Below are 27,015 nucleotides of genomic sequence, written 5' to 3'. Positions count from 1 at the left end.
AGCAGAGAGCCTTTCAGCTCCGATTCAGAAAGAAAGTACTGATAAGCTTCCAGTTCAAGTTAACTAAGTTGTTTTTTGTCTGAAGCATGTAGATACAAGGCAATCAGCTGATATTGTCCCCCCTTTGCTTTTTTCTATTTGAAATGAAAACCTAAAGGTAGGTAATTAATGACAAACCTTTATACACTTCAGGAATTGGAAGTGTCATAGCTAAAGGCATTAATGGACTTCATATTGTTTCTTCTAGTTTTTCCTGGGTGATGCTGTGATAGGTACCGTCCCCTTTCTAAATTCATCAAATGCAAGTTACCCTAATTCGAGTGATCAGACTCTATGGTATACACAAAACAGTAATTTTTTCCTACCGGTAAGTTTATTTTACTTTTCTCTGTTTGTTTATAGCATGCAAGAGCTACATTAACCCCAGTATCACTCAGCCTGTTTGACGTGTAGAGTGTCCCCAGGATTTTTTAGGCACATTCCAAAGGTTTGATTTTTTTCAGCGGTACTAGGACTCAATTCATTTAATGTCAGTGAGATGAGAAGGAGCTTAGTGCTTCTGAAAATGGGACTTTGTGTTTAAGTTTGCATTGATGCCAAATTTAGAAAGAGGGGAAAATTTAGTAGTCAAGAACCTTAGATGATTATTTCTAAGACACTGGAACTGTATGATATCGATGCAGTACCTATTAAATCAATTAAGAGCTGCCTACTGACAGAACTCAAATATTTGTCAGTGGGGAGTGAGCACTGAATGGGGCTGTTTATATCAGCATTCTGCAAGGAATTGTAGGTGGCTTGAGGTTATTTAACATTTCCTCAGTGATATGGAAGTAAATATAAAGTCACTGGTGATCAAATTTATGGATAGCAAAAGGTCAGTGGAGTGGAAAACTAATGAGGACAGAGTTGTCATATAAAGCAGTCTGGCTCCTTTAACATGCGCTCATTCAAATAAAATGTGTTTTTATACTGCTAAATGCAAAAGTATACACCCACAAACAAAGAACACCAGCCACTTGTTTACTTTTGCACAATTTGACAGTGCTTTTCAGTTTTGTCACATGTGATAAGAAAGTTGTCAGATCTTCAGCATCACCTATAATAATAAGCTGTATAATACAGGCAATACACCCAGAACACAACAGGTATAGACACTCATTTATCAAAGCCCAAGCAGCTTTCATGTTATACTTTTAAAATCATCAACAATATATTACAATATATTGCAGTGTGTGGTGACGCTCAGTTGTGCATTTAAATAACTAACATGCTGGTTTGGATTTGTTACCACAAGGTCAATAATACGTTCATTTCATATATTGTACATCCATCACTAAAACAAAAATTATCTTTTCCACATTTTCCTTGTCAGCATTCAGATGACTTCCTGTGAACTTTTGCTTTCTTGGTACTTTGTAAATTGTTGATGCAATTTATAAAAAATTCAAACATATTACATTTTTCAATTATATGAAATGGCATGCTTCTGGCATAAATGCCTCTAGCGAAAGTACAGTCAAATGCATTTTCTGGCCATCGGGATTCTTAATGCCAGACTTGTGAGAAGCAGGCAATTCTGATGCTGAAGGACAGAGATGAACAAAATTCTTATTAAAAGATGAGGAAGTAGAATTAACTTCACTTCTACTGTCACTTGTATATCTTCATCAAGAGATCCCTTGTGATGCTTGTGCTGAAAATGAAGTAGAGGGGGGATACAAAGAAGAAAACAAATTTTGATGCAGACTTCAACAATCTATTTTTATAGTTGGACACCCATTGGGGAACTTAGGAAATTGCCCTTTAACAGTTGTTTGTATTCCTTTCTACAGAGAGGATTCCATAATAATGATCCTGGCTTTCCCCAACTCCCAAAAATTAATCAACAACTGGCTTGCTGATATGCAAGTCTCTAGCTTATATGGTATTTATTGTATTTCAATCAACCGGTATAAGTATTGAGTACCTTCTCAAGTCTGTTACTTCGGAAGATTGTAGCCAATAAAACTGTTTTCAGGCATGCTGCCCTTCCCTCCTGTGACTTTTACGGGCTCACATATTACATGAAGCAGGAAGAAGCACAGTTTTTCCTTCCCATAGCAAGCACAGTCAACTTGTTGGCATAGGAATGACAAAGGTGTAGGCCATTGCCCATGTTACAGCATTCTCATTTTGTTGGAATATTTGAAGTATTTGAATGTGGTCAAGTAATAAGTGGTGAGTTGACAACTGACATTATTTTATTTGACTGGGCAGTTGACTGGCTGGTCAACTTTAGCTAAAATATGTTAAGAAGGCCATGGAGGAATCGCTGAAACCCAAGACCCTCCCCGTGGGAGCTTACCCTAAACAGTAGCATGTGGAATCATGGTCCCTCTTGCTCTCTTTCATGCCCAATAACTCTATAAATTATTTTATGTAAATTGAATTGCTTCAAACAGAGGGATGGAGAGTGTCTCCAGCCTGGACTAGTCCATAGTTAGGGTACTCTCCAGAGAAGTGTTAGAATCCCCTCAGACAGAGAGGGGAATTAAACTTGATTCACCCACTTCCTGGTTGAATAGTCTCACCACTAAGCTACTGTGTAGAACAGAGCATGGCTCCATTTCCATTTGGGTTATAAAATAAGGTGGTGTCCACTACTGTCAAAGGCATTTTCAGAGCATGTCCACAGGAGTGAACTCTGATGAAAGGAGAAATCCCAATACATGGATTTCAGTTAGACTTCAGTGCGAGATAGATGCTGAGATGCTCAGCCTTGTTGAAATGAGAACATTCTGGGCACATGCCAGAGCAGAACCATAGCTCATAAGGAACTTTTAAATATTGAAAAATGATGCACCTTTGGACATTAGCTTCCTCCTGGATTAGACAGCTGCTGAGCAGGGGTTTTCAGAGCCCTGACTTGGGACTTGGAGACTTCAAGTCTGCCTAAAGCCTACTACTTTAAGTGCCCCTGAGTCTCTTTTGGATCTTACCTGAGAACTTTTACTGTAATTGAAGTGACTTTCCCCTGTCCTCTTCACTCTGAAGAAAAAGGGAGAAAGGTTTAGAGAGACAACCAGTTATACTAGTTTATTGCAGGTCTACCTATAGGTCATGCTGATTGTCTATAAACATCTTACGTGTCTGCTCCTATACCAGAGTAAGTAGAGTAAAGCCAATAAAACTTTTCATACCCACACAGATAAAAATAAATAATAACTCAAATTATTTTTTTTTATTTTAGTATTTTAATAATTTTATGTATTGATTTTTAAACTATACAGAGAGTATATTTTCTTTTTTTTCCATGTTATTTGCTGTGGTTTTTCTACCTCTTTAGGGATTGTTTTTGCCATCAGGTACAACAACCTGTATTTGAGTAGTACACTTAAAAATTGTTGCTTACTATTTAGCCTGGTGTTCTCTCAAGGAATCTTAGGCTTTACAGTTTCTTCAGATATATACTTTTTTTACATAGCTTAACCTTTACAATGATAATGCAAATATTGAACTCCTCTGTATTTGTTTTATGCTTATAGTTTTCCCTAAAGAGGGAGGAAAGGATGCAGTTTTAACATTCTCTTTGTCTCTTTTTTTACTAAAATGTCCAGGTCTTCTTGGTATTGTAGTATTTTTGGTACCTCTCCTTTAACTTGTTTTTTAAATTTAAATATTATCAGAACACTTTCTTTAAGTGTCATTTAATGACTGAGCTTAATACTAAATGCAAAAAATATTGTCACTTGCTCTCAAAAGAATACAGCTGAAGTGAATCATTTTTGGTGGAATAAAGATTTCAACACTATTCTTTTCTCTTTATTTATTTATTTATTAGACACCTCTATGTTGTACAAAATGTCCATCCTAAACTACATGAGGCATTTCAGAGCTCATAATTTCTGGCCTGAGAAGGACAGCAGGAGAGAGGCAAAATTCTTTGGAATTATTAAGCATGATTTAGAGAAAGCTATTTTTGTAGCTAAAACTACCCTATCTTTACTGAATGGTATATGAACCCCTGTGATAGCAAAACTTTATTTTCCTAAATTAAAAGTTAGTCTTTTATATCCCTACACAGTGTTAAGCGTGTGGACAGATGCAAGGTAAAATAATCAAAAACACAAATTCAAAATGGGGGACACTTGGCTGGATCACAGCACGGTGAAAAATGACCTAGGAGTCTTGTTAGACCACAGACACCATATGAGTCTGCTGTGTGATGCAGCCGCACAAAAAGGTGAATGCAGTTTTAGGTTGCATCAACAGAAGCATTAGGTGCAAGACATGGGAGATGATATTACCTGTCTATTCAGCACTGGTTAGGCCTCATCTGGGGTACTGTGTGCAGTTTGGGGCTCCACATTTTAAAAAGTATGTGGAGAAGTTAGAGAGGGTCCAAAGGTGGGCAACAAAGATGGTCAAGGGTGTGGAAAGCAAGTCATATGAAAAGAGGCTGAAGGAGCTAGGTACATACAGCTTGTGGGAAAAGTGTTTAAGAGGGGACATGACAGCAGTCTTCAAATGTTTGAAGGACTGCCGTAGAAAAGAGGGAAAATACCTTTCCTGTCTTTTGCAGACAGGAGGACTCAGACCAATACCTCAAAGTTACAGCAAAGAAAATTTCAGTTGGATATCAGGAAAAAACTTCTTCACTGTTAGAATAGTGAGGCAGTGGGATAGGCTGCCTAGGGAAGTTGTGGACTCTCCATCACTAGAGTTGTTCGAGAAGAGGTTGGACAGCCACTGGATGGGGATAATTTGGGTGTAGCTGTGCCTGTTTTCTACCATAAGTATTTTCCATGCTTTTGCTGTTTTCTCCCATCCCACCCTCCTTTTTTTCTGCTATATATGTCAGGATGTTTTTAAGCTTCCTCAGAGGCCTTGGGTATTGGCTACAGCCAAGCTTGGGGACTTCAACTGGGGTAAGCTGATTCTCTTGCTAGGAGCAAAGCTGCATGCTCCTGATAGATGGTTTTGCCACTCCACTTAGGGTCAGACTCATTGCAATATTTGGGGTCAGGAAGGAATTTTACCCAAGGGTCAGATTAGAATGGACTGTGTCAGGGGTTGCCTTCCACTGAAACAGGGGGTGTGGCCCTCTACCTGTGACCTCTTGAGCCATTATTGGCAACATTGTACAGAAGCAGGACATTGGATGCTGTGGTTTTCCTGTGGCAGGTTAGGGTGTTAGGTCTATCTTGTGTCAGTTCAGGTTAGTCTTATGTAGAGTTTAGATTATGATTGCAAAGGCTGATTTGGATAGGGATGATCCTGCCTCAGGTAGGGGGTTGGGTTAAACGACCTGTAAATGTCCCTTTCAGCCCTACTTTTCTATGGCTATATGGCTCTATTACTCACACTGATAAACATCCTATGATTGGCAAGAGTGAGGCTGATGCATCTACTGACTTTATAATCTAAAATGAGTGAAGAAGAGATTTTTTTAATTGCTTCAGTAAAAGATTTTGGAAGCTTGCTAAATAATATTTCTTACTACAATATGAGATGCACTTAGTTATATTTCTGTGCCTTCTGCTTCTTTGCAAGGCTTGTCAAGGAGTACCCAGTACATTGTAAAACAATTGCTTATCTTCTTGTTTTGTTCTCAGCTTCAAAATAGTTTCTAAATGCTGCAAGTTATCCAAAATTCAAAATCTTCTAGGCCTTCATGATAACTTTCTGAGAGACAAAATAAAGTAACAACCCCCATATTGCCAAACCTCAAATGTTCAAAAATTACTAGTCAGACCCCAAATCACGATCTTAACTGAAAATATTCTAACCCATATGCTTCATGGTTTCAAGTTTTTCTCTACAACCATTTGGGCTGCTAACTGATTGTATATATAATGCAGAAAATCTTATATAACCACACATAGCTAGGGACTTAAACTTTAAGAGAAAACACCAAATATCACAAGATTTATGATACAATCACAAAAAATGGCATAACTACAACTCTCTGGATTTGAAATGCTTGAGTGTCTCTCTTTTCCACCCATCTTTTCATGCTGTCTACCTCAGAGGGATGGAGAAAAGTGAATTCACAGAAATGTAATGAGAATCATTTAAAGAAGTGCAATAATAAATAAAGGTTTGATTTTGGTGATTCTGACCATAATCCTTTTGTTTATTATTTCATGCAGAAATAAATTATGAGAGGTCCCTGAGAAAAATTCAATTCACAGATTAATTACAGCTATGGAAAGCACTCACAGTAGTGATCTTCCAAAATTAGCATATAATGATTCAGGTTCAGTCAAAAATACTTCTGTCAACAAGCCAGTAATGTACCAGAAATAGCATACCTAGAAATAAGATGTTATGCAGCTTAAGAAAAGATACTTTAAAAAAAAGATACAAACCTCTAATACTCAGATGCTGTATAGATCCTCCCTTTGGAAAATGTATTTTAATATGTTAAAGGACCTTCATAATGGTGCCAAAGCTGAGAATATATTGTAATGTTCTTTCCATTTTAACACTGATTTTGATTGTCCCTTCCCACTTTCACAATAATTATAATAATCCTGAAACTTTGCTCATTTAGTCTTTAGATCAGGGAAAAAATGTTCATGGAAATGCAACCACCTTCATGCAATGTATATTTGATATACAAGATGTAGCAAAAAAGTTGTCATTGTTCACTGTGTGAAAGCCAGGCTGGAAGCCAATGATTAATCCAAACTAAACATATTTTATATTCATATCTTATGCATGAGCCTAGTTTGATCTTTTGACCAACAGAACTACTGCAGGTCTACAGTAACAGATACTTTGGGCTTAATCCTGTGAGCAACCCATGTAGGACACACCTACATATGCTAATGCATAATAAAGCTATCTGTGCCTTAAAAAGGAGCAATAAATTGCCCCCAGGGAAAGGGCCTACACTTGTGCCAGCTCGGGAGCAAATTTGCTCCCAACCACAGCACGTGAGACCAGAGAGCAAATTTGCTCCCAACCACAGCACGTGAGACCAGATATGTTCCTGCCCCCTCCCCTGTTCTGGCTCATAGCAGCTGCAAGGGGAGCTCTAGGCTCCCTCAGGTGCCAGCCTGGGGCTGGCAAGAGACAAGGGTCTGGTGGCCTGCTGTGTCCCAGCCACACAGGGGTTGGACCCAATAACCACATGGCCAGGAAAGGCTTCTCCACTAGGGCTGTGCAAAGTTTTGGTAGCTGATTCAATTCAGAAGGGATTTGGCCTGATTTGGGGACCAAATCTCCAAATCTGAATAGAATTGAGAGACCAATTAAAAGCTTCAAATTGATTCAAACCATCTGAATTGACTCAGAAAAGCTTCAGAAAAGATTTGGCTGCTTCAGAGATTCAGCCATAGACTAAGCAAGCAGATGACACAGCTGCCTCCAGCTGGTAAGTCTGTTGGGGTTGGAGGAGGGAGGAGAGAAGTAGCATGGGGGAGGGAGAGATTGGGGCTGGGGCTGGGGCTGGGACAAGATTCCCAGCCAGGGTGGGAGGGGCGCATTACTTGGGGATAGAGGTGGGGGGTGGGGGCCGCGTCAGTGCTGGGAGCAGAGGCTCTCCCTTCTGCCTAGGCAAGCGGCAGCAGGGCATAGCCCCCACTCCCAACACTGCCACGTCTGCATCCCATGTCCCACTGCACCAGCTGGCAAGCAGTAGCAGGGCAGAGCCCCTGCTCCCAGTGCTGATGCAGGCACAGCAACACTGGGAGCGGGGGCTATGCCATGCTCCTGCCCAGAGCAAGCCATGCTTGCATTGCTCCCCCCACATCCATGCCAGCTGGACGAGCAGCAGTAGGGGCAGAGGCAGCCACAGCTGGAGGAGCTGCAGGAAAAGCCCCCATGGCTGTCCTACCCCATACTCTCTGGCTCTGACAGTGGGGATTGGGACCTCTGGGGGCTTGTGACAGAGTCTCTGCACCCAGTGGAGGACACCGGGGGTCATCCCCCCCACCTGGCACTCACATGACAGCTTCCCCATGGCACAGGTGGACTGTGGCTTGGCACGGTGCCGCACACTGTCTGGGAGCTGGGGCCACTCCACATGTAAGCTGGAACCCAGCACCACTCAGCGACAGCTGCTGCACAGATGCCAGCCCAGGGGGAAAGAATGATCCCTACTGCCCCCCACTGCCTACATGGAGGGCTCTGCCATAAGTGCCCAGAGGCCTCACTCACTGCTGCTGCAGCCGGTGAGTGTGGAGCTTTAAAAAAAAAAAGCCCCACACTCACCAGTTTCAGCAGGAGTTATTTGGACCTCTGGGGGCTCATGGCAGATCCCCCTCCCATGCAGCAAGGGGCAGTAGGGGCCACCATGGATCGCCCCCCCACCTGTCACACCTGCATTGCAGCTGCAGCTCAGCAGAGCAGTGCACGCTGTCTGGGAGCTGGACCAGTTCCACATGTCAGACAGAGCCCAGCAGCACTCAGTCCCAGTGGCCCTAGCTCCCAGGCAGTGAGCGACGCACTATTGAGCTGCACTGCAGCCACACCATGGAGCAGCTGCCACAGGGTTACTAGGCGGAGAGGGATTCCGCTGCCCTCCACTGCTCTGCACTGCATGGGCGGGGGGGCTCTGCCAAGAGTGCCCAGAGGCTCCAATCACCGCTGCTGTAGCCGGTGAGTATGGGCCTTTTTATATGACTTTTTTTTTTAAGTGCTGGGACGAGGCTGGGGCCAGGCGGGGGATGAGGCTGAGCAACGCAGCCATGGGGGCTCCTCCCATGTCTCCCCCCACCTGCCTGGTCTAATCTCCACAGAGATGCTATGTGGCAGCCATGTGGAGATAGGGAGTGTCCTGTTCCCCACATGACCAAGAGAGGTATCCCCACCTGGTGGAGACACTGTCTGGCAGCCACATGGGGTCAAAAGGGTCCCTGCCAGGCAGGGATGCTTCTTCCAGCCACATAGGGATCAGACTTCTCCCAATCCCAATCCCCACCTGGCTGTCCCCATCAGGTAGGGATACATCTCCCTGACACATAGGGATCAAGTTCTGACCTGATCCCCACCTGCCTGGGATGCTGGGACAGATCTCCCAGCCATGTGGAGACAAGGATGGTCCTAATTCCCACATGGCAGTGAGACAGCTGCCCCTGCAGCCAGCCCAGCTACTACTACATGGAGCTGAGTCAGGCAGAAGTGAACCCCCTGCTGCCTTGGCTGACCAGAAGCAAATTGCTCTCAGACATCATCTACATGTGCGCTACTGCACAGCAGCTAATACACAGTTAATCTACTACCTTATTTTCAGGTAGTAGATAACTATGCATTAGCCTCTTGTACTGCACAGACACCTAGCACAAGGTTAAATAGTAATGCTTTACTGATCAGTAGATTAGTCTACTGCACACTAAAGTGTCTTGTGTAGACATACCAGTAGAATAATTATTTGCCCTCAAGAGCAAGTGCAGACCATGCACTGATACAAGATTAACTACTGGATTAGGTGCTGGTTTGTAGTCTGGTAGTAATGCATTTTATGTACTCATTCTCTGTTATTTATGAGTATGCTGGATGAAGTATGGGCATGAATTGAGACACGGACTCAAGTTAGTATCTAGTGAGATGTTTAGTATAAATTGAAACCAAATGATAATAGCAATTAAAAATATCTAATATCCATCTACTTATTAATTGATTAATGATTTGGGAAAGATATGTTCCCAGAACTTTATTTGTGTTTTTAATCATAATAGATTCCATATCTAATTTATACCAGGTTTTAAATAATTTCTGTAAAGCTAACATGGGTGTTTTATTATACATTACTTTCTTTTCTCCAATTTTTACTTACAAGATCAGATTCTCAATGTTTATACTGTTTTATTTCTTTGACAGTACTTCATATACAGCTGCATTTTGGGGCTGATTTCCTGTTCTGTTTTTCTGCGAATAAATTATGAGTTGAAAATGGTGATAATGTTGATTGCTTTGGTGGGCTACAATGTCATTCTCCTGCACACTCATGGCTCCATGCTGGATGATTACATCAAATTCCTGTACGCAATGGTGCCTTTGGAAAGGTAGGTTGTCTATTCTAGGGTTTTCAGTAATAATAATAGTAAGCTACTAGGAGAGGGCAATCAATATTTGTGCAGTGGTGGAATAGAAAAGATTTGGGGGTGGGGGTTGGAAAAAATTATGGGCTTGATTCTGTTCCTCATATGAGGAACGTAAGTAGAGTTTGCATTTAAGTGCAATTCTATTCCATTCTGCCCAAGTGCCTGAAAAACAGTTAATACAAAAGGTAGACAGGTCCTCCTACTTCTTTCTGTTTCTTAGTGATTCAGTTTTAAGGATCAGAAGATGTGTTGTAAAAGGATATGTATTAATGAATTTACAAGTCTTGAACAGGGCAGGATAGAATTGTGCTTAGATACCAAAGTCCAGGTGTGCACCTAATAGGTGGAATTGAATCTGACCATGTAAATCTATAAATCACAATTCTCTTACTTCCTGGTATTAACTGTATCACTTGATAGTACAGGTAACAGCTTTAGAATAAAAGAAGGAAATCTGTGCAGGCTGCATAAATCATTTCATGTTGGAAGTACATTGTGGTTTCATTTGCATTGTCATAATAAAGGATGGTAGAATGGAGTTCTTTGTTATCTGAACCCTGTGAAGGCTGTTAAAATATATTTGTAGCAAGCAGACAAAGAAGCTTTTTCCCAGAATTATTGCACTTATCTTGGCTTAATAGTACAATATGTATAGCTAAGATTTTAGGAAAAAACATTGACCTACAGTTAGTTTTAGATGATTGTTTCTATCTTGCCACATTGGCAAGGGGAGAGATTGTTTTTCCCTGAATCTGGGCCTTAAGGCTAGGGATAAACATTACACATAAACCGGTTTAAGTGCTCAGAAACTGGTTTTAACTTGTAACAGAATAGTTGCTTAGTGCACATAAACCAGTTTGAAAATAGCTGAAACTGATTTGAGATAAACCTGGTTTAATATATCAGACTTAACTGATTTGCCTCAAATTGGTTTATGCAATGTCTGTCCCAGACCCCTTGCTGGTTTAAGATAAATCAGACTCCCCCAACATTCCTAGCATGCTCTCTTGGCTGGGTAAGACTGTCTTCTTCCTGGCTGGAGCTCTGGCAGAGTCTGCAGGCTGCTCTCCCCCTCACCACTTCCTGCTAAACAGGAATTCCCTCCTCCCCGTTGGCTTGCTGTATTAGCTGTATTAGCTAGCAGACCACATGCTGGCTATGGTCCATGGTGTAGCAGATGGGACAAAGGCAGAATCCACAGGTAACTGGTAATGACCCTCTGTTGTTTTCTTAATGGGGTGATAAACACTGTGTTATCAATTCCCTGCTGGGCTGGTCAGTAGGTGAGGAGAATCTGTCCATAATTAGAACATCCTGGTGGGACCTGGCCATGCCCCTCTCAGCTCAGCACTATGGAAAGGAAGGGAGGGCTGTTGTAGCATCCCCTGTCTTTTAACATGAACCACTGCAGGCATGTGCCTGCATGTATGGGGTGCCTGTGCAGTTACAAACTGATTTTGCCTAGCCAAGAAAGACTAACCTGCAAAGATTGAAGCAATTCAGGCTCAGGTTTTTGAAAGTCTGTCCTTAGCCTGAGAAAGCAGAGAACTGGGAGTAATGGACAACAGCTCATTGAGTGGATGAATGCATACTTGGATCAACTTAAAATTAGATTATTGGTTGGATGTTGTGTAGATTTTCAGCTCTTTTGAGCCATACGTTTTGTTTGCAACTCTGTTTTACAGGCCAGGAATATTGAAGGACCTGAAGACGATGGGCTCTGTGTCTCTATTTATATTCTTTGTCACCTTACTGGTCCTTGGCAGACAGGTAGGAAGCACATTCTTTGGATTGCTTTAGTAGGCTTTAGTGTGCTCTTTGAATGTATATATGTATACTTTTTCAACTACACAGAGAACACTGTTGCAGGGACCATTTTCCCAGCTTGTTGATTTGACCATGTCCCTCCTGTCTCTATGTATCCTCTCTACTGGCTCCACCTTTTCTATCACATCAAATATAAACTGCTTGCTTGTTCTTTGAATACCCTTCACATGTCCCTGCCCTATCTATCATCTTTCATCCAATATAAAGTTGACCCCCCACATCCCAGCAGCCCACAATGCCAGTCTTTACAGAAAACATGTTGGATTTTCAGGCAGGAACTTTCATGCATTCCCCCATGCTGTTCCTCTTTCTGTGGCAGAGCTGCATATAGACATCCACAAAGCCATCTCATTATCCTCCTCCAAATCGCTCCTTAAAATTCCTTGCTATGATGTCTACAAAATCTTGACAACAGTTCAGCTGCCATTGGGCTGTGACTGCTGCCTGTCATGCTGACCAATATTGTCTCATTGTTTCCTAGTGGTCCTCCATCTGTCAGTATCCATCTGTTGCCTCTATAGTTGCTTAATTACAAGCAATTTTCTTAACAGTTACTACCAGTTGGTTCAGACACAGAAACAATGAGACATGTACACCCTAATATGGTTAAATGCAATGGCCACAACTTTATTAGAACTATTAACTAGCAGGGAACCATGATAATCTGGTTATCTGACTGTACTGTTCCAGTGCAGATATTGACTGGGCACCAGATATAAAGGAAATGGCTCCCTCCCCCTAATCCTCCAGCCCTTTCAGAGATACTGGCTAACAACCAAAGTCTCAACCCAACAGGACCAGATTCTATTCCACCTATTAGGTATGTAAATGGACTTGGGCACCTAACGCACTTATTTCACCCTGTTCAAGTCCCTGGAAAACTGTTAATACAAAATTTGTGGGGAGGAGTCGTCTTCCTCCTTGCTTGTTTTTTCTTTTTTTTGTGACACCATTTTAAGGATAAGATGACGGTGTGCTACAAAAGTAGATATACACGTGGATTTTCAAGGATTTGGCAGGGTCGATTAGAATCACACTTAGCCACCCAACAGATGGAATCGAATCTGACCCAGACTGTACAAGACCTGGATTAAAGATCCTTACTACACAATGTGGGACACAGAGCCAGTGCCGAAGTGCTTTGCTGGGTCACAGGACCTCACACTGGACCCCTTTTAACCCCCCAACCACACTGGAACTCACCAGAGAAGCAGAGAATGTGATTTCAACTCTCAGATTAGACCTTCAAGAAGCAAAACAGAAGGCGGAAAAAGCCCACACAATGGTTTGCAAGTTTTTTAATGTGGGAAAAATCCTAGACGGTTTGGTGAGCTGCCTGGCTCCCACTATCTTAACAGATCCAGCTCACTAGATTAAATTAGGGAATAATCAGGCTAGAACAGAACTTGCTAACAGCTACTTGCCAGCAGCACACAAAAACACTGCTAAAGCAGGCCAGGCCACTCAGCCAACTCCTACTGACACCCTGTCTACTGGCAGCAGGAATGGGCAGGAAAAGTTCCTGTACCCAGATGCCCTGGGCAACAACCCAGCCACTTTTCCCTTCCCTAGAGTGCACAGCAGGGGAGGAATGAGAAAAAAGCAGCACCTTCCTGTCTTCTACATGTTGCAGGAAAACCCTAAATTAATAAATTAATGATACTAATAGGGTGCTGTAAAGGTAATGGGTGGATAGGTTATCGGTTAGCCAAGCTAAAATGTGTCCGACTTGGTTCAATCAGCTTTAATGAGCAAACAAACAAGTAGGTTAATGGCAGTAACAACAAATAAACAGAACAGGGAAACACTGAACAATGTTTATACTTTACAAAATAGGGAACGCGAGAAACAGAATAAAGAACACAGGAACAAGGCAATGCAAGTGCAGGGTTATCCTTTACATCAAAGTCTGAAATCTTCCACCATTGGTGCCTGGATTCTCCAATCACTGGTACACACTTGTGCCCTCAGTTTCCAGGACACTTTGTTATGCGGGTCACTCCCTTGCTACAGGGCCTTGTCTGGCTACTCTCACAAGAACCCACCACTCAGTACACAACAACAAGCAACCTCCACAATGCAGCACACAGGTCGCATCTACATGACACATTTACTGCACAGTAGACTAATGCAGTAAATATCTGAGCATCTACATGTGTACCCCTATTTGGCTGGAGTAAATTAATTTACGCTGCAGCAGGATAGTACTTGTAAATACATGTACTGTCCTGCTGAGGAGTAAAAACTCTGCAATAGCACATGTGTAGACACTCTTTGGGTGGCTGGAGCATGAGGGTGCTTCAGCATGGTGACTGCCTGTTCACTAGTCCCACACTGGAACACCCTCATGTCCCAGGCAACCCCTCTGCAGCACATTGAGCTAGGGGGAGCAGCCCTGGACTGGTAGACTGACCCCCTGGACTCCCACCAGCTGCTCCAGCTCAATGTGCTACAATCCTAGGAGCAATAAACTCCAGAATAATAAGCTCCAGAGTTTATTGCTGTGCATCAATAGGCACATGTAGATGCACCCACAGACTCAGACAATGATACACGTACAGACATGCCCCACACAAATGCACTGACACGCACAGCCAGAGACGTGCCCCGAGACACTTCTGTGGTGTCATTTTATGTCAATGGGTACCTGGAACTTGCCACCGCTTCACTATCCAATCACACACTGAATATTACTGTCTTCTTGGTGACCAGGCCTGCCACTCATTTAAACTGCAAGTCTTTCACTCGTCTCTCACTTTTAGCTCAGGCTTGTTGCCTCACACACCTGGCAATCACGCTACCTTCCCCAATAAAACTCAAACAGCAACTACGCATGCTCACTTATGGCAAAGTGGATCAGGAGTTGAATGGTTCACTCCTTCCAGGCTTTTTCAAACCTGACCTCAACTGCATGTGCTTGGTAACAGAACAGAAAAACCTGGGGTCTGCACTATATGCATGAATGCCATGAGCCTTAAGAAAAGGGAGAGAAGCCAGGAGGAATACATAGTACGTTGCACTACCCATGTCTGCCTGAGCTTGCTCTCACATCCATTTGTGCTGGAGACAAGGATGGAAAGTGTTGCTGGCCCAGTCCAAAGTGCACCTTGGCTAGTGAGGTGGACAAGTCTTTCTCTTCCCATGGGAATTTTTGTACTTTCATGCTAAGCACTATAATAATGTGCATATACATCGCTCTCTGACTAGCTTAGAAAGAAGATAAATGTTTGTGGAGTTGCCAGCTAAGAAATTATACTCTAATTCAAGCAGCAGAAGGGCAAAATAACTGTGGCTGAAGATTCTTTCCCTAACTGCTAGAAAGTTGTTTAATATGATGAGGCAAGAGCATCTCCCTACAGTTTTCCTTCAGTGACAGCCAATGCTAGCATACAAGCAGGGTTAGCATAATTTTCACCATATTATAGCTGATCAAACTAAGGATTAGAGAGTCTTCATGATTTAGCAGAAAAGGTATAAGAAGGGTGAGTTACAATAAGAATCCTTAAAGATGAAATGATACACTTGTCCTCTGGAATATAAAAATTGTTTCCAGATGTTTCATTCAGTTCAAAACCACCCATAAAATTGTGCTGCTTCATACTTATCCACAATTGTAGAGAGTTTTGAGATAGATATATGAAATCATGAGAAAGCTCTACAATGTACAAAGTGGGTGCATCTACACAAGATGTGTTACTATGCAGTAGCATAGTTTACCGTGTGGTAAGCATGTGTGTCTACTTGTGCATACACTTACTGCACAGTAAACCTTGCTAATTGCAAGTAAATTTGCTGCCTGCAAATGCAAGCAGCAAATTTACTTGTAATTAGTTACTACACCGTAGCATTCATGTAGACACCTGCCTGGGAAGAAATCTCTTCCCAGTAAGCTGGCCAGCAGGGAATGGGAGATAGCTCCCTGCCCCTGGGAGCTGCCTGCTGCTGAGGTGGGCTCCACCACCAGAGCCCAGGTGGGAACTATGCCCCCCTTCCCTGGCAGCAGAAAGTTCCATGTTCCCTGCTCCGAGATCATGATTAGGGAGTAGGGGCTAGGATATCCTCATCTTCCAGCACCACCTCTGTGACTGTGGGGCCAGTACTTGGAGATCCTTAGCTCCCAGCCCAAGCCCTGGGACCACAGAGATAAGGATCTCCCAGTACTGCCCCTGTGACCATGGAGCTGGTGCTGGGAGCTCCCTGCTGGCATAGATTTCATAGACATTAGGGCTGGAAGGGACCTCAGAAGATCATCGAGTCCAGCCCCCCGCCCAAAGGGCAGGAAGTCAGCTGGGGTAATAGGATCCCAGCAAGATAAGCATCCAGTTTGCTCTTGAAGGTGTTCAATGTAGGTGCTTGAACCACCTCCGATGGCAGGCTGTTCCAGACTTTGGGGGCTCGAACAGTAAAGAAATTCTTCCTTATGTCCAGCCTGAAACAGTCTTGCAGTAGTTTATGACCGTTCGACCTCGTCATCCCTTGAGGCGCTCTGGTGAACAAACGTTCCCCCAGATCCTGATGGTCACCCCGATAAACTTATAGGTGGCCATCAGTTCACCCCTGAGCCTGTGCTTTTCCAGGCTAAAGAGCCCCATGGCTCTCAGCCAGTCATCGTAAGGTCTGTTTTCCTGACCTCTGATCATGCGCGTGGCTCTTCTCTGGACTCTCTCAAGCTTCACCACATCCTTTTTGAATTGTGGAGCTCAAAACTAGATGCAGTACTCCAGCTATGGCCTCACCAAGGCCAAGTACAAGGGGAGAATGACATCCCGGGATCTGCTTGAGAAGCATCTAAGGATGCAAGTCAGCATTTTGATCATGGAGCTAGCTAGGGAACAGGCTCCTCAGCCCTCTCCAGCAGGGAGCTCCCAGCTCCAGCTCCACAATCCAGCATGTTCCTCACCCAGCTCCATGATCATGGAACTGAGCAGGGAACAGGCTTCTCAGCAATTGTGGAGTGGGGGCTGGGAACTGTCCCAGTCAAAGGCAGGTCTCAGCTCCATGCACCAATCAGGCAATGAATGTATGGGGCTTGGAAAGAGCTATAGGAGTGGGGAAGGTCCTGGCCCCATGCCCTGATCCACTGGTGGGGCAGCTAGCAGTGAGCCCCTGGCTGGGCAGGGATTCCCAGATTCCCTGAGAGCAGTTTACTGCTCCCAGCTCTAATGCACATATAGTCACGTGACTTCCTTACTGACCTTATTTTTTGGCTGGACTAATTGACTCACCTAAAACTTCAGTTCAGTCACTTGGCAGTGCTTCAGCATAGCAAAGCAGGTTAAGCATGAGTGAGCAGGTTCCAGCCCAGATTCCAGTCCTTTCCCAGTTCTTCTGAACATTAAATGTATTGCATATGGTTAGCTCCCTCCTTAAGACTGTGTTCTTCAAAAATAAAAGGTACTTTTTTTCTTACTCCCCTTTTACATGTCCAAGGATTACATTCTTCGACTAGTCAGAAACAGTTCTTTTTGACACAAAAGCCAGAAACCTCCTATACTAAGAGGATGCAATACCTATAAGAATCCCTTTGTGAGGTCTGGAGGCATTGACTTATTCTGTGTGAATATGTCCAGGAGATACCTACTATTAATATGTAAAAATAAAAAAAAATCTTGGTTTACACATTGGTTTATGAAAATGACCAGATTTAAAGTATTTTTACCTTCATTCTTGTATTTGGTTTAACATTGCTTAGATTGCACAAAGGCAAGTAAAAACATACACTAAAACAACAAGCCATTACAAGTAAGTCATGGGCTACTTACAGATGTTAAAAATGCCCCCAAAACAGTGCTTTACTTTAAACTCCCATTCCCATGGGAGTTTAGACTGCACATTCCCATGCCAAGCCCCACACACGCCCAGAAGAGGTAGCACATTACTTCAACCCAGCTCTGCAGCATCTGTAAAGATCAGGCACTTTAGTGGGGCTTTTCTGGGGCTTTTATCTAGTAGCTGATTAAATCAGCTTTAGCTAAAGTGCCAAAAAGCCTCACTAAAGTGCCAAAAAGACCCACTGAAGTGCCCATTCTTTACAGACATTGCAGAGACAGGTTGAAGTAAGATGCTGCTTCTTCCGGTAAAGCACATTTTGTTGGGGTTTTTTTGTTATGACACAATGTCTTAAAAACAATGACAGGATGTCTTTGTTTCTAAAGACAGATAATAAATATGAATATATAAATAATGAATTAATACATGTTTCAAGATTTCTAGGACTGTTGAATACAGAGGTAGTTTTGATTGTGCATCTTTGTTTTCTTCACAGAATTATTATGGCATAATCTGATAAGTAATAAAACAGTAAATACATAATCTTTTTAATATGAGCTTTCAAACAAGGTAGATATCTTTATGAAGACCTTAATTTACATAGCACCTGGTTTTAACATTCCTTGCAATACAGAGCTTTTCAACACAATAGGACTGAAATGTTAAAGAGAATTTGGAATCTGTAACTTCAACATTACATTGGTCTTTCCATTTCTCTTTGAACTCACTTGCTGTGAATGTTGTGGCATTTCATTTTTAATAGGATTATTCTTCATTATTGTAATGGGTAGTCTTTTATTTTATCATCCTAGGAACCTGGATCAAAAAGCATATTTGTTTTTCTCGGTATATTAACACCCACATAATATGGTTTTAAAAAGTTGAAAAAGTGCAGGTACTTCTATTAATTGGAAGGTAAAATAGGTATTCTAAAATTGTGACATAATGAGGTTAGTTCTGATACAGGACCCTTCAGAAGCTGAATCTTTGTAATTGGGGTAATTGCCATTTGATGGTAAGAATGACTGCAAAGGTCAGCATTAGAATCCTATTGAAAGTAAATTGTTTTCACCTTCTCTGTTCCTTTAAAGCTTACATCTACTCATACACTTAACTCCCTACTCACCCCTCATTTCCTTTGTTTGCCATCTGCAAACACCTTGTAGTAGTCCTTGTAATTGCTCTGGAGGCTGCAGATTCCTTTCTTATATTTCATCACCATTCTGCCAGTTCCAACTATAACTTGGGCATCATCATCCAACCTAATGTGCTAGGACCCATTTTACCATACTTTCCTGAATAATGTGCATCTCCTTCTGGCTGCACAGTTACTATATTTCTTCTTCCTTCTAAGGTGTATAGATTAACATAGAGATAATTTATCTCAGATGGGATTTAATTCCTCCAATTTGCTATTTTTGTAACTAAAATATGTCTAAGGTACTGTGTCCTCACTAGCCAACTTGTCATCAGTATCTAAAGCCAGCCACAATGCATTGATCAGCAGCAGTTAAACTGAAACTTGGCTTTTTTCTTCTAGTTTACCTTGACAAGTACCTTTTTTTACTCCATGGGCATTTTTTGCATTTCTTTTGAAACCACATGAAATGACAGTTACAGTGTTTGCTCCCATGTTTCTACCATTCTCATCTCTATGATTCTAACTTTAAAAAACAACTGCATCAGTTTACACTGTGCCAGGAGTCTTCCAACCAGAGCTCTACATGATTTTTTCCCCCTGGAAACATAGGTTATCAGTATTGTTCCTTAGGGCAGCAAGGGGCCCATTTCAAACCTAATGCCTGTGTTATACCAGTAGAAACCCCATGGACTATACTAGAATTGTTCTTGTTCAGCAAGTTCAAATCAAATTAAATTCAGGCCAATGGATTCTTTGAATGTAGTATAGAATGAATACCTTGGATTTATCCTGAAATGATTACCAATTGGAAAAGATGTGCACAGGGTCTCTAAAGTGAGTCAGCTCAAGCTTCAAAATCTGTAAAGTCCATGAGCTGAAATTGGAAAATTTGATTAATGTTGAAATAACTTTTTCACAAAGATCCTAATGTCCTCGGCATTTCTACTGTCTATGTGTACCATGCTGCTTGCCAATAGGGGAGGTATATTTTCATGTCTCATTCAGGTCATGACATTATAGAGAAGACAGTAACTAAAGTGAAAGCCCTTGGCAGCATATGTGGCTAATGTAGATTCACAAGCCACTGGAAATTAGGAGACAGAACTAAATATAGCATGAAAATGGGTATAAGGAAGCTAACCTTGAAAAGCAGGGAGATGTATATACAAAAATATAGAAAATCTTTCCTAAAATAATGCTACCATCCTGCCACTTCAGCTACTGAAGAGAATTTGGATTTGGGAAACATCTGCTCCACTACTGCTATTTCCAGTGGGCAGACAAAAACATCTGGAGATTTTGACTAGCAAAGATTTTGACTATATGATTTTAGATGTTTGTGCTCTTGTGCCATTCTAGAACTTTTATAAACATGAAGGGGGAAGGGGGAAGGAGAAGAAAAAAGTGATCATATATATTTCTGAAGGAGTTGGATACTGCTACTGTTCTTTTAACTGTACACTGGTATATATGAATATATGAATTCTCACTCCCCAGGTGGCCTCTATCGCAAACGACAAGGTGTTAATTCATCTCATTCTAAATTCTTTCCACTGTAAATTTTTGAATTGTGAAATAAAGGCTACTGAAATTTTCATTGCAAGCAAAAAAGATAATTTCCCATCATGTAAGTCATTATCCACTGCTTGTTTGTTTTGGTTTGGGTCCCATATTTGGCCCTGGTGAGCTGAGTGTTGAAATATTGGCCATAAAATGAGTGCCTAGGACTAACCTCAGTAAAGTCTGTGGTCATAGTTCAGTGGTCAGGTTGTCAAGGGTAGCCTGGCAACAGGGAGCCTCTTTGGGAGGGAGTGCTGTGCTTATTTTGTCTCTTAAAACCTGTACTCCAGCAGGACAAGATGCCTATTGTTTCTTTACTTCTGTGTCCTCTTGTAACAGAATGAATATTACTGTAGGTTAGACTTCCTGTGGAAGAACAAATTCAAAAAAGAGCGGGAGGAGATTGAAACCATGGAGAACCTGAATCGGGTGCTTCTGGAGAATGTGCTTCCTGCTCACGTAGCCGAACATTTCTTGGCAAGGAACCTGAAGAATGAGGTCAGGCCCTGTAATTTATGAGCTATTTCGGTAAACCCATGTGAATTAGTCATCTGGTTATGCAATGTTTCAAGCAATTGGTCCATACTAATGAGACTAGTTTTGGGACAGAGTTCTGGTTCATGTAGTGGATGACCAAAATGCAGCCTAAGACTGACTGAGTTACCTAACTAGCATCTATATTGTCTTCTGTGGGTGTGTAAGTGCCCCCATTATTAGGATAGGATCACCTCTCCATGCAGATATCCTCTTTTCCTGTAATTAGGGCACATATGCACCCAAAATGGGTAACATTCATTCCCATGCTTTAGTCAAGTCAGCTCAGAGCTAATTTCAAGTTGCATTTCAGGGGCACAGCCCCACGAGCAAGAACATGTGTTTCCCTGGGGGCAAGTAGCAGCGGCAAACCTTGTGCCGCTGCTGTATCCCTGGGGAATGCTGATGCCACATGAGCTCTGGCACATGGCACATTACCCTGGGTGGGGTGGGGGAGGCTGAGGCCAGCAACTGTGCTGGCCCCAGCAGCCTTACCTGAGGTCATGGAAGCCTTTGGGAGCTGCAGCCATGGCATTCCTGCAACAGGGAGCCTGGCTCCAGCTGGCCTACCTCCTGCAACAAGATAGCAATGCAGGGAATGTCTGCATGTGTGGTGTCTGTGGCGCCACATACCACACATCCGTGCTCATCTGGATGTGCCCCAGTTGTCCACAAGGTGAATTATACTTTTGCCCTTATGGGGGTTTTTTTCCCCTTTCCTGTATCTTCCTATAAAATAATGTAAAGGTTTATTTTGCGTCCATGAATGTGATACCGTGCAATCAAAGTGGGGAAACTATTTATATAACAAAGCATCTTGGCTTTTAAGTTGTGACATATACACTTGGGAAGAATCAAAAAGGGGGGAAAAGAGAGAGGGCTTTGTTGACTAGACCCAAATTCATAGTGAAAGTGAGTGCATTCATATCCCCTTCTTGTATCTGTATCTGTATTCCGCTTGTTCTGCTGCTGTCAGGAGGCTGTAGCTATCAAAGGGCAGGTTAAAAACTATATACTGAATGTGTTCATTTTGAACAGAATCTCAGTTACCATTTCTTTTCTGCTTAAACTCCATAGAAATCAATAGATAGATTCCTGTTGACGTCAGTAGGCTTTAGACCAGCCTTTAAATGTTCCTTAAAGTGTAATAAAGGAAGGAAAAAGGAAATAATGTGCTTTTAAAGTCGAGAGAGTATGAAATTCTTCAGGTATCCGGACTATGCAAAAGATCATTTGAAATGTCTGTGTTTAACAGAGTTAACTGTTTCAAAGGGAACCCAAGTGAATAGCTAACTGTGGACTTTTTTAACTCTTATATCAGTTTGTAGCAGTATAGTATAGAATCAAACCAAACCCCAGAGTGTAAAAGGCACCTCAGCAGATTCTGACAGAGGATCAATCTAAACCATCCCAGACCTAAGAGAGAGTAACTGTCAAGGATTGAACATCAAAACTTTTCTGCTGTTCATTAACATTTAGTCAGTAATCAATGTGAAATGCAAATCGGCCCAGGATACCTGTGATGGTTTTGGCTCTCAGCCAGTTTGGCACATCCCCAGTTCTCAGCTGAAGCGTTAAACACAGCAAGCCATCGGGAGGCAGCTTTCTCATTTATGTGCTATTGCACTGCAGCTGCCCAACAGAGTAACACCATCTGCTCACCTAAGTCTAAGCAACCAGATTGGTAATTTTCAACACTTGAGCTTCTTGTGGCTGAAATTACCTTTAGATAAGCTTGATGGTGATCAGTAACTATGATCACTGAGCCCTGCAAGTAATCATGCCTAGTGCAGTAACAATTGGTTTGGCACACATTAATGGCACTTCCTGGTTTGGGTTTTTTTGTTGTTGTGTTTGTTTGTTTTTGTGCTTGTTTGTTTGTTTGGGTATTTTTAAGATATCTTCTAGCTAGTTATTTTTCCTTCCAACCAGCTTCAGGCCAGTTTCTCAGAGGCAAGATCCAGTTCACCTAATTACTTTTCAGAAACACTTATTAGCCCAATATTGCTTTATGTATGCCATGTTGTAAACATCAGCCAATTCCGCAGGTTTCTTGTAATAAGTAGCATTAAGGGTGTGTTAAAAATTTTCAGGTCATGTATACTTGATGCATCTATTTGTTCAGCATATACTTTCTTGCTAATACTGCTCCAGGCAAATGTGATTGGGATTAATAAGGAGAAGGTAAAAATATGTAAGAGTAGTCAAACTACAGCAAAAAACAATTTTGCAGGATGTCCTTATGTCATTGTTGGGGAGGGAAAAACCAGGGCATTTGTGCGTAATTTGGGCTCCACACTTAAAAAAGGATGTGGACAGTTTGGAAAGAATTCAGCGCAGAGCAACAAAAATAAATTAAGGGCCTGGGAAACATGATTTATGAGTAAAGGCTAAAAGAACTAGGGTTATTTAGTCTAGAGAAAAAAGGATCAATAGGGGATTCAATAACAACCTTCAAATACCTGAAGGGTGATTATAGAAAGGATTTATCTTAACTAAGGTTTCATTTTGCCTTCTCAGGTTATTTTGAGACAACATGGATTTTGCATAGATGAGTGAAAATAAGAGTTCAGATGCAGTTAGGCCAGACTGATGACCCAGCTTCAGGGCCACAGGGAAGAAGAACAAAGAATTACTCTACAGTATTTCCAGTGTTACTGCCTTCCCAGTGGTGCTTCACAGAAGTGGGCAGTGGCACAAACAAACAGCTTTTTAAGGTGTTTTTTTTTCCGTTAAAAGCTGAATAAGATGCATATTAAGCTTCTGAAACAACACCCTGAAGGCTGTAGTAATTTATTCCAGCTTGCATGGAGGAAAAATGTAGTACTATTCAAAATCAACTGGGAATGTGCGTCTGTGCCTGCTCTTATTCTCTTACCCCTCTCCTCTCCACCGCGCCCACCAGAAAATGGGGTGCCTCTGTTGAGAGGAAAGAGGTTTAGCAGCAGAATATTGATGTGGCAGTCAAGGATTTGTCACCTAGCCTAGCAGTTTATCATATATAAATAACCAACAGATATGTAGGTTATATGTATCTGTGTATAACATGGATAGTATACATCAATTTGACCTAAAAAAGTGGAGGGAAATGGTTTAAACAGCACAAAAACTAAGAAAGTCTTTCTGCTTTCTTCAAAATCAAGAGCACAACTTAAGTTAATTTAAAGAGTATCAGACCCTGATGTGATATGCCTCACAATCATGTAGCGTTTCTCCAGTAATTATGAGCCATAATCTGCTCAGCTTACTCCCCTGCTGAAATCAGCAGAGTTACTCAAGTAAAAATATAGACATAATTTGGCTTTACAGCACCATTATAATTTGGGTGAAGTGATAAATACTGCATATTCTCTTTGAAAATTCTTGAGTTTATCACTTCTTTACGGCAGTCACTGGAAAGACTCCTGTTGGTTTCAGTAGGCTTTGCTTCAGATCCCTAATCTTTCTTGGCCTAATTTCCTGATTTGTAAGAATAGAATGCACTCACTTTCTGCCATCCTGTTCCTGGTCTTGTTAGACCATAAACTCTTTAGGACCATCTCTTCCTATCTGTGGGTATAGTGCCTTGCACAATGGATCCCTGATCTGGGCTCAGACTCTCTGGGCACTACAACACCATAAATAATTAATAAGAAAATAGATAGCATTTTGCGAATTGTGGGAATGGTACTAAGGTTACTCCCGCTGAAATCCCAGGTAGTTCAGTGCACAGAAAACTTCCAGAAATAGGCTCTGGTTCATGAACATTAAAATATATCTTCTTTATTTTTCAGGGTTTGTGTTAAAGAAAAAAATCAAGTAACTTTGAAACTTTTTGAATACTTTAACAAACCTACTGTTCATAGCAAACACAAAAAAAGAAGAAATACAGCATTCCCTTTACTGAAATATAAATAGATTAAAAATAGAAAGAAATATAGGATTTTTGGGAACCTTCCCAAGAACTTAAGGCCACTGGCAGACATTCATTTAAAGGTATGATGGAATCTGATTTGCAGTCCCAACAATTATGCCTCCTGCCATGCCACACATACATGGCAGGGGGCATGATTTTTGGGATCAGGGATCTGACCCCAATCATGCCCTACTTATCAATACAAGGGGAGCCTGGGATCATGATCCCAGGCTCCCTCTGCACTGGCAAAGTTGGTGAACAATCAGCTGATTGTTGGCTGGCTCTGGGGACCCACTGGGCCCTTTTGAGCCCCTGGAGCTGGCCAGTGATCAGCTGATCATTGTCTGGGCTGGGACTGTGCCAGAGCTGCCTAGTATAGTCCTGGTGCTACCAGGGATCAGCTGATCATCAACTGGCAAAGATGGTACTGGGGCCCATCTGAGCCACCTTGCCACATGTCAATTTTTAACTGACTGGTTTCAAAAAGTGTGGGAAATTTTAATAATGGAAAAGTTTTACTATTGCCTATGGACATAAACCAGTACGCATAAACCAGTATAAATGATTGGAAACTGGTTCAAATCTGTAACACAACAGAAGTTTAGTGCACATAAACTGCTTTAAAAAATGTTTGAAACCATTTTAAGATAAACCTGGATGGATGTAGTATCAGACTTAGCTGATTTAAGTTAAATCAGTTTATTGAACTTCTGTCCCATATTCCCTCGAGATTCAAGTTAACTCACAGTCCCCCAGCATCCTTGAAGGGTTTGCACCTCCCCTGAAAACCATCCTCCCCAATGGCAGGGTGCGTGGGCTAGCCTTGGCCCAAGCTGTCTGTACCAGCTGAGCAGGAAGGCATGGTTTAGTGCCCTGCCCCTGGCTTCTGACCTCAGCCACTGCAAGCACGCGGCTGCATTTCTGGAATTAAAAGTGAATGTCTGTTCAGTTTCTTATTGGTTCAATCTATGAAGTTCAAACTAGCCTGTGAAAATTGAATTGATTCAGCCTTGGGCTTGTTGACTGTGTGTACTTAGCCATCAAGTCAGTATTCTACAGGGACAAAAGACAAAAAGAGGCTTGCTTAGAAATTTGGTGGGCAATCTTGGAATTTGCTGAAAAAAGAATCCTCGCCTGCCTCCACACAAGAAAAATTGAGAAACTTTTTCGAATATTGAAGGAAAGGAAAGTAGATAACATTTAAGAACAAATTTGGAATGCATTTAAAATTTAAAAGCAGAAATGAGAAGAAGATAGTGAGATTTATATTATGCAGAATTCTGAGGAAAAAGAGGGGGTGAATTATTATACAGAGATGAAGAAACACAGAAGCTTAATATCAACTGAATCAGAAGGGAGCTGTCAGAGACTGAAAGGAAGAGGGGAAAAAAGAATACAAGACTCCTGTGGACATTGCCTTCGATTAAAGGAGTACTGTCGATGGAAGATAAATATTTGTCTTTGTATACATCGGGGGATTGGATGATATACTTCAGAGTATTAGAAGACATTAGCTTCAGGTTCCAGCATGAGCACTCCTAGGCTACTGCTAGGATCACTCCCCTCTAACTCATCATCTGTGTTCAATATCTTATATTATATGCTATTGGTGAATGTCTTATTTAGGGCTTGTTTGACAGCTCTTTCATTCTGTTATTTTCTTATGGGCAGGATCTGTATCATCAGTCATATGACTGTGTCTGTGTCATGTTTGCCTCTATTCCGGATTTCAAGGAATTTTACACGGAATCTGATGTGAATAAGGAAGGTTTGGAATGCCTCAGACTGTTGAATGAGATCATCGCCGACTTTGATGATGTATGTATTGATAGCAGCAACAGATGGGTAATGAGAGCCCCCAAGGAGGAAATAGAAAGTGAACACATTTGAGCGGGAGGGTAAAGGGAATTTGGGCCAGAGCTTTTTAGGTATCTGGTTCCTATAGAGACTCTGAAGGGGACTAATGGGGGTGAACCAAGGGATTTGTATGTGCAGTGGACCAGACGTTTATCTGGTATATGCCTTTGACCCAGTGCAATGAGCTCTTCCTGCGACAGGAAGAAATTTGGCTCTTTAGCTATCTACAGGACACACACACTGCTTCTCTGACACCTGCCTCAGTATTCAAGTAACAAGTGCCTAGAATTAGTTACCTCATCCTGATTCACTTAAAATCTTGCAGCTACATCAGGTCTGTGTGAGTCTATATATTTCTGCCTGGTATATAAACACTTTAATAAGAATGCATAGCTTTT

General features: G+C 41.9%; 1 protein-coding gene across 3 annotated transcripts in view; it reads left to right on the top strand.

Annotated features, from left to right (window-relative positions):
- ADCY2 (adenylate cyclase 2) overlaps positions 1-27,015 on the top strand; it is a 404,271-nt gene that overhangs the window by 355,158 nt on the left and 22,098 nt on the right. For 2 of the 3 annotated variants that reach the window (XM_090039146.1, XM_090039145.1), the window contains 5 exons: positions 248-367; positions 9,811-9,995; positions 11,720-11,804; positions 20,671-20,829; positions 26,432-26,578. In XM_090039146.1, coding sequence (XP_089895272.1) covers positions 248-367; positions 9,811-9,995; positions 11,720-11,804; positions 20,671-20,829; positions 26,432-26,578 — 696 coding nt within the window. The remainder of the gene's footprint in view (positions 1-247; positions 368-9,810; positions 9,996-11,719; positions 11,805-20,670; positions 20,830-26,431; positions 26,579-27,015) is intronic. The other variant, XM_090039147.1, reaches the window with a different exon arrangement.

This window comes from Crocodylus siamensis, chromosome 3, assembly GCF_052110815.1.
Source record: "Crocodylus siamensis isolate JL-2025a chromosome 3, ASM5211081v1, whole genome shotgun sequence".
Taxonomy (NCBI): Eukaryota; Metazoa; Chordata; order Crocodylia; family Crocodylidae; genus Crocodylus; species Crocodylus siamensis.
The sequence above is the reverse complement of the archived record's forward strand: the minus strand, read 5'-3'. Positions and strand labels throughout refer to the sequence as shown.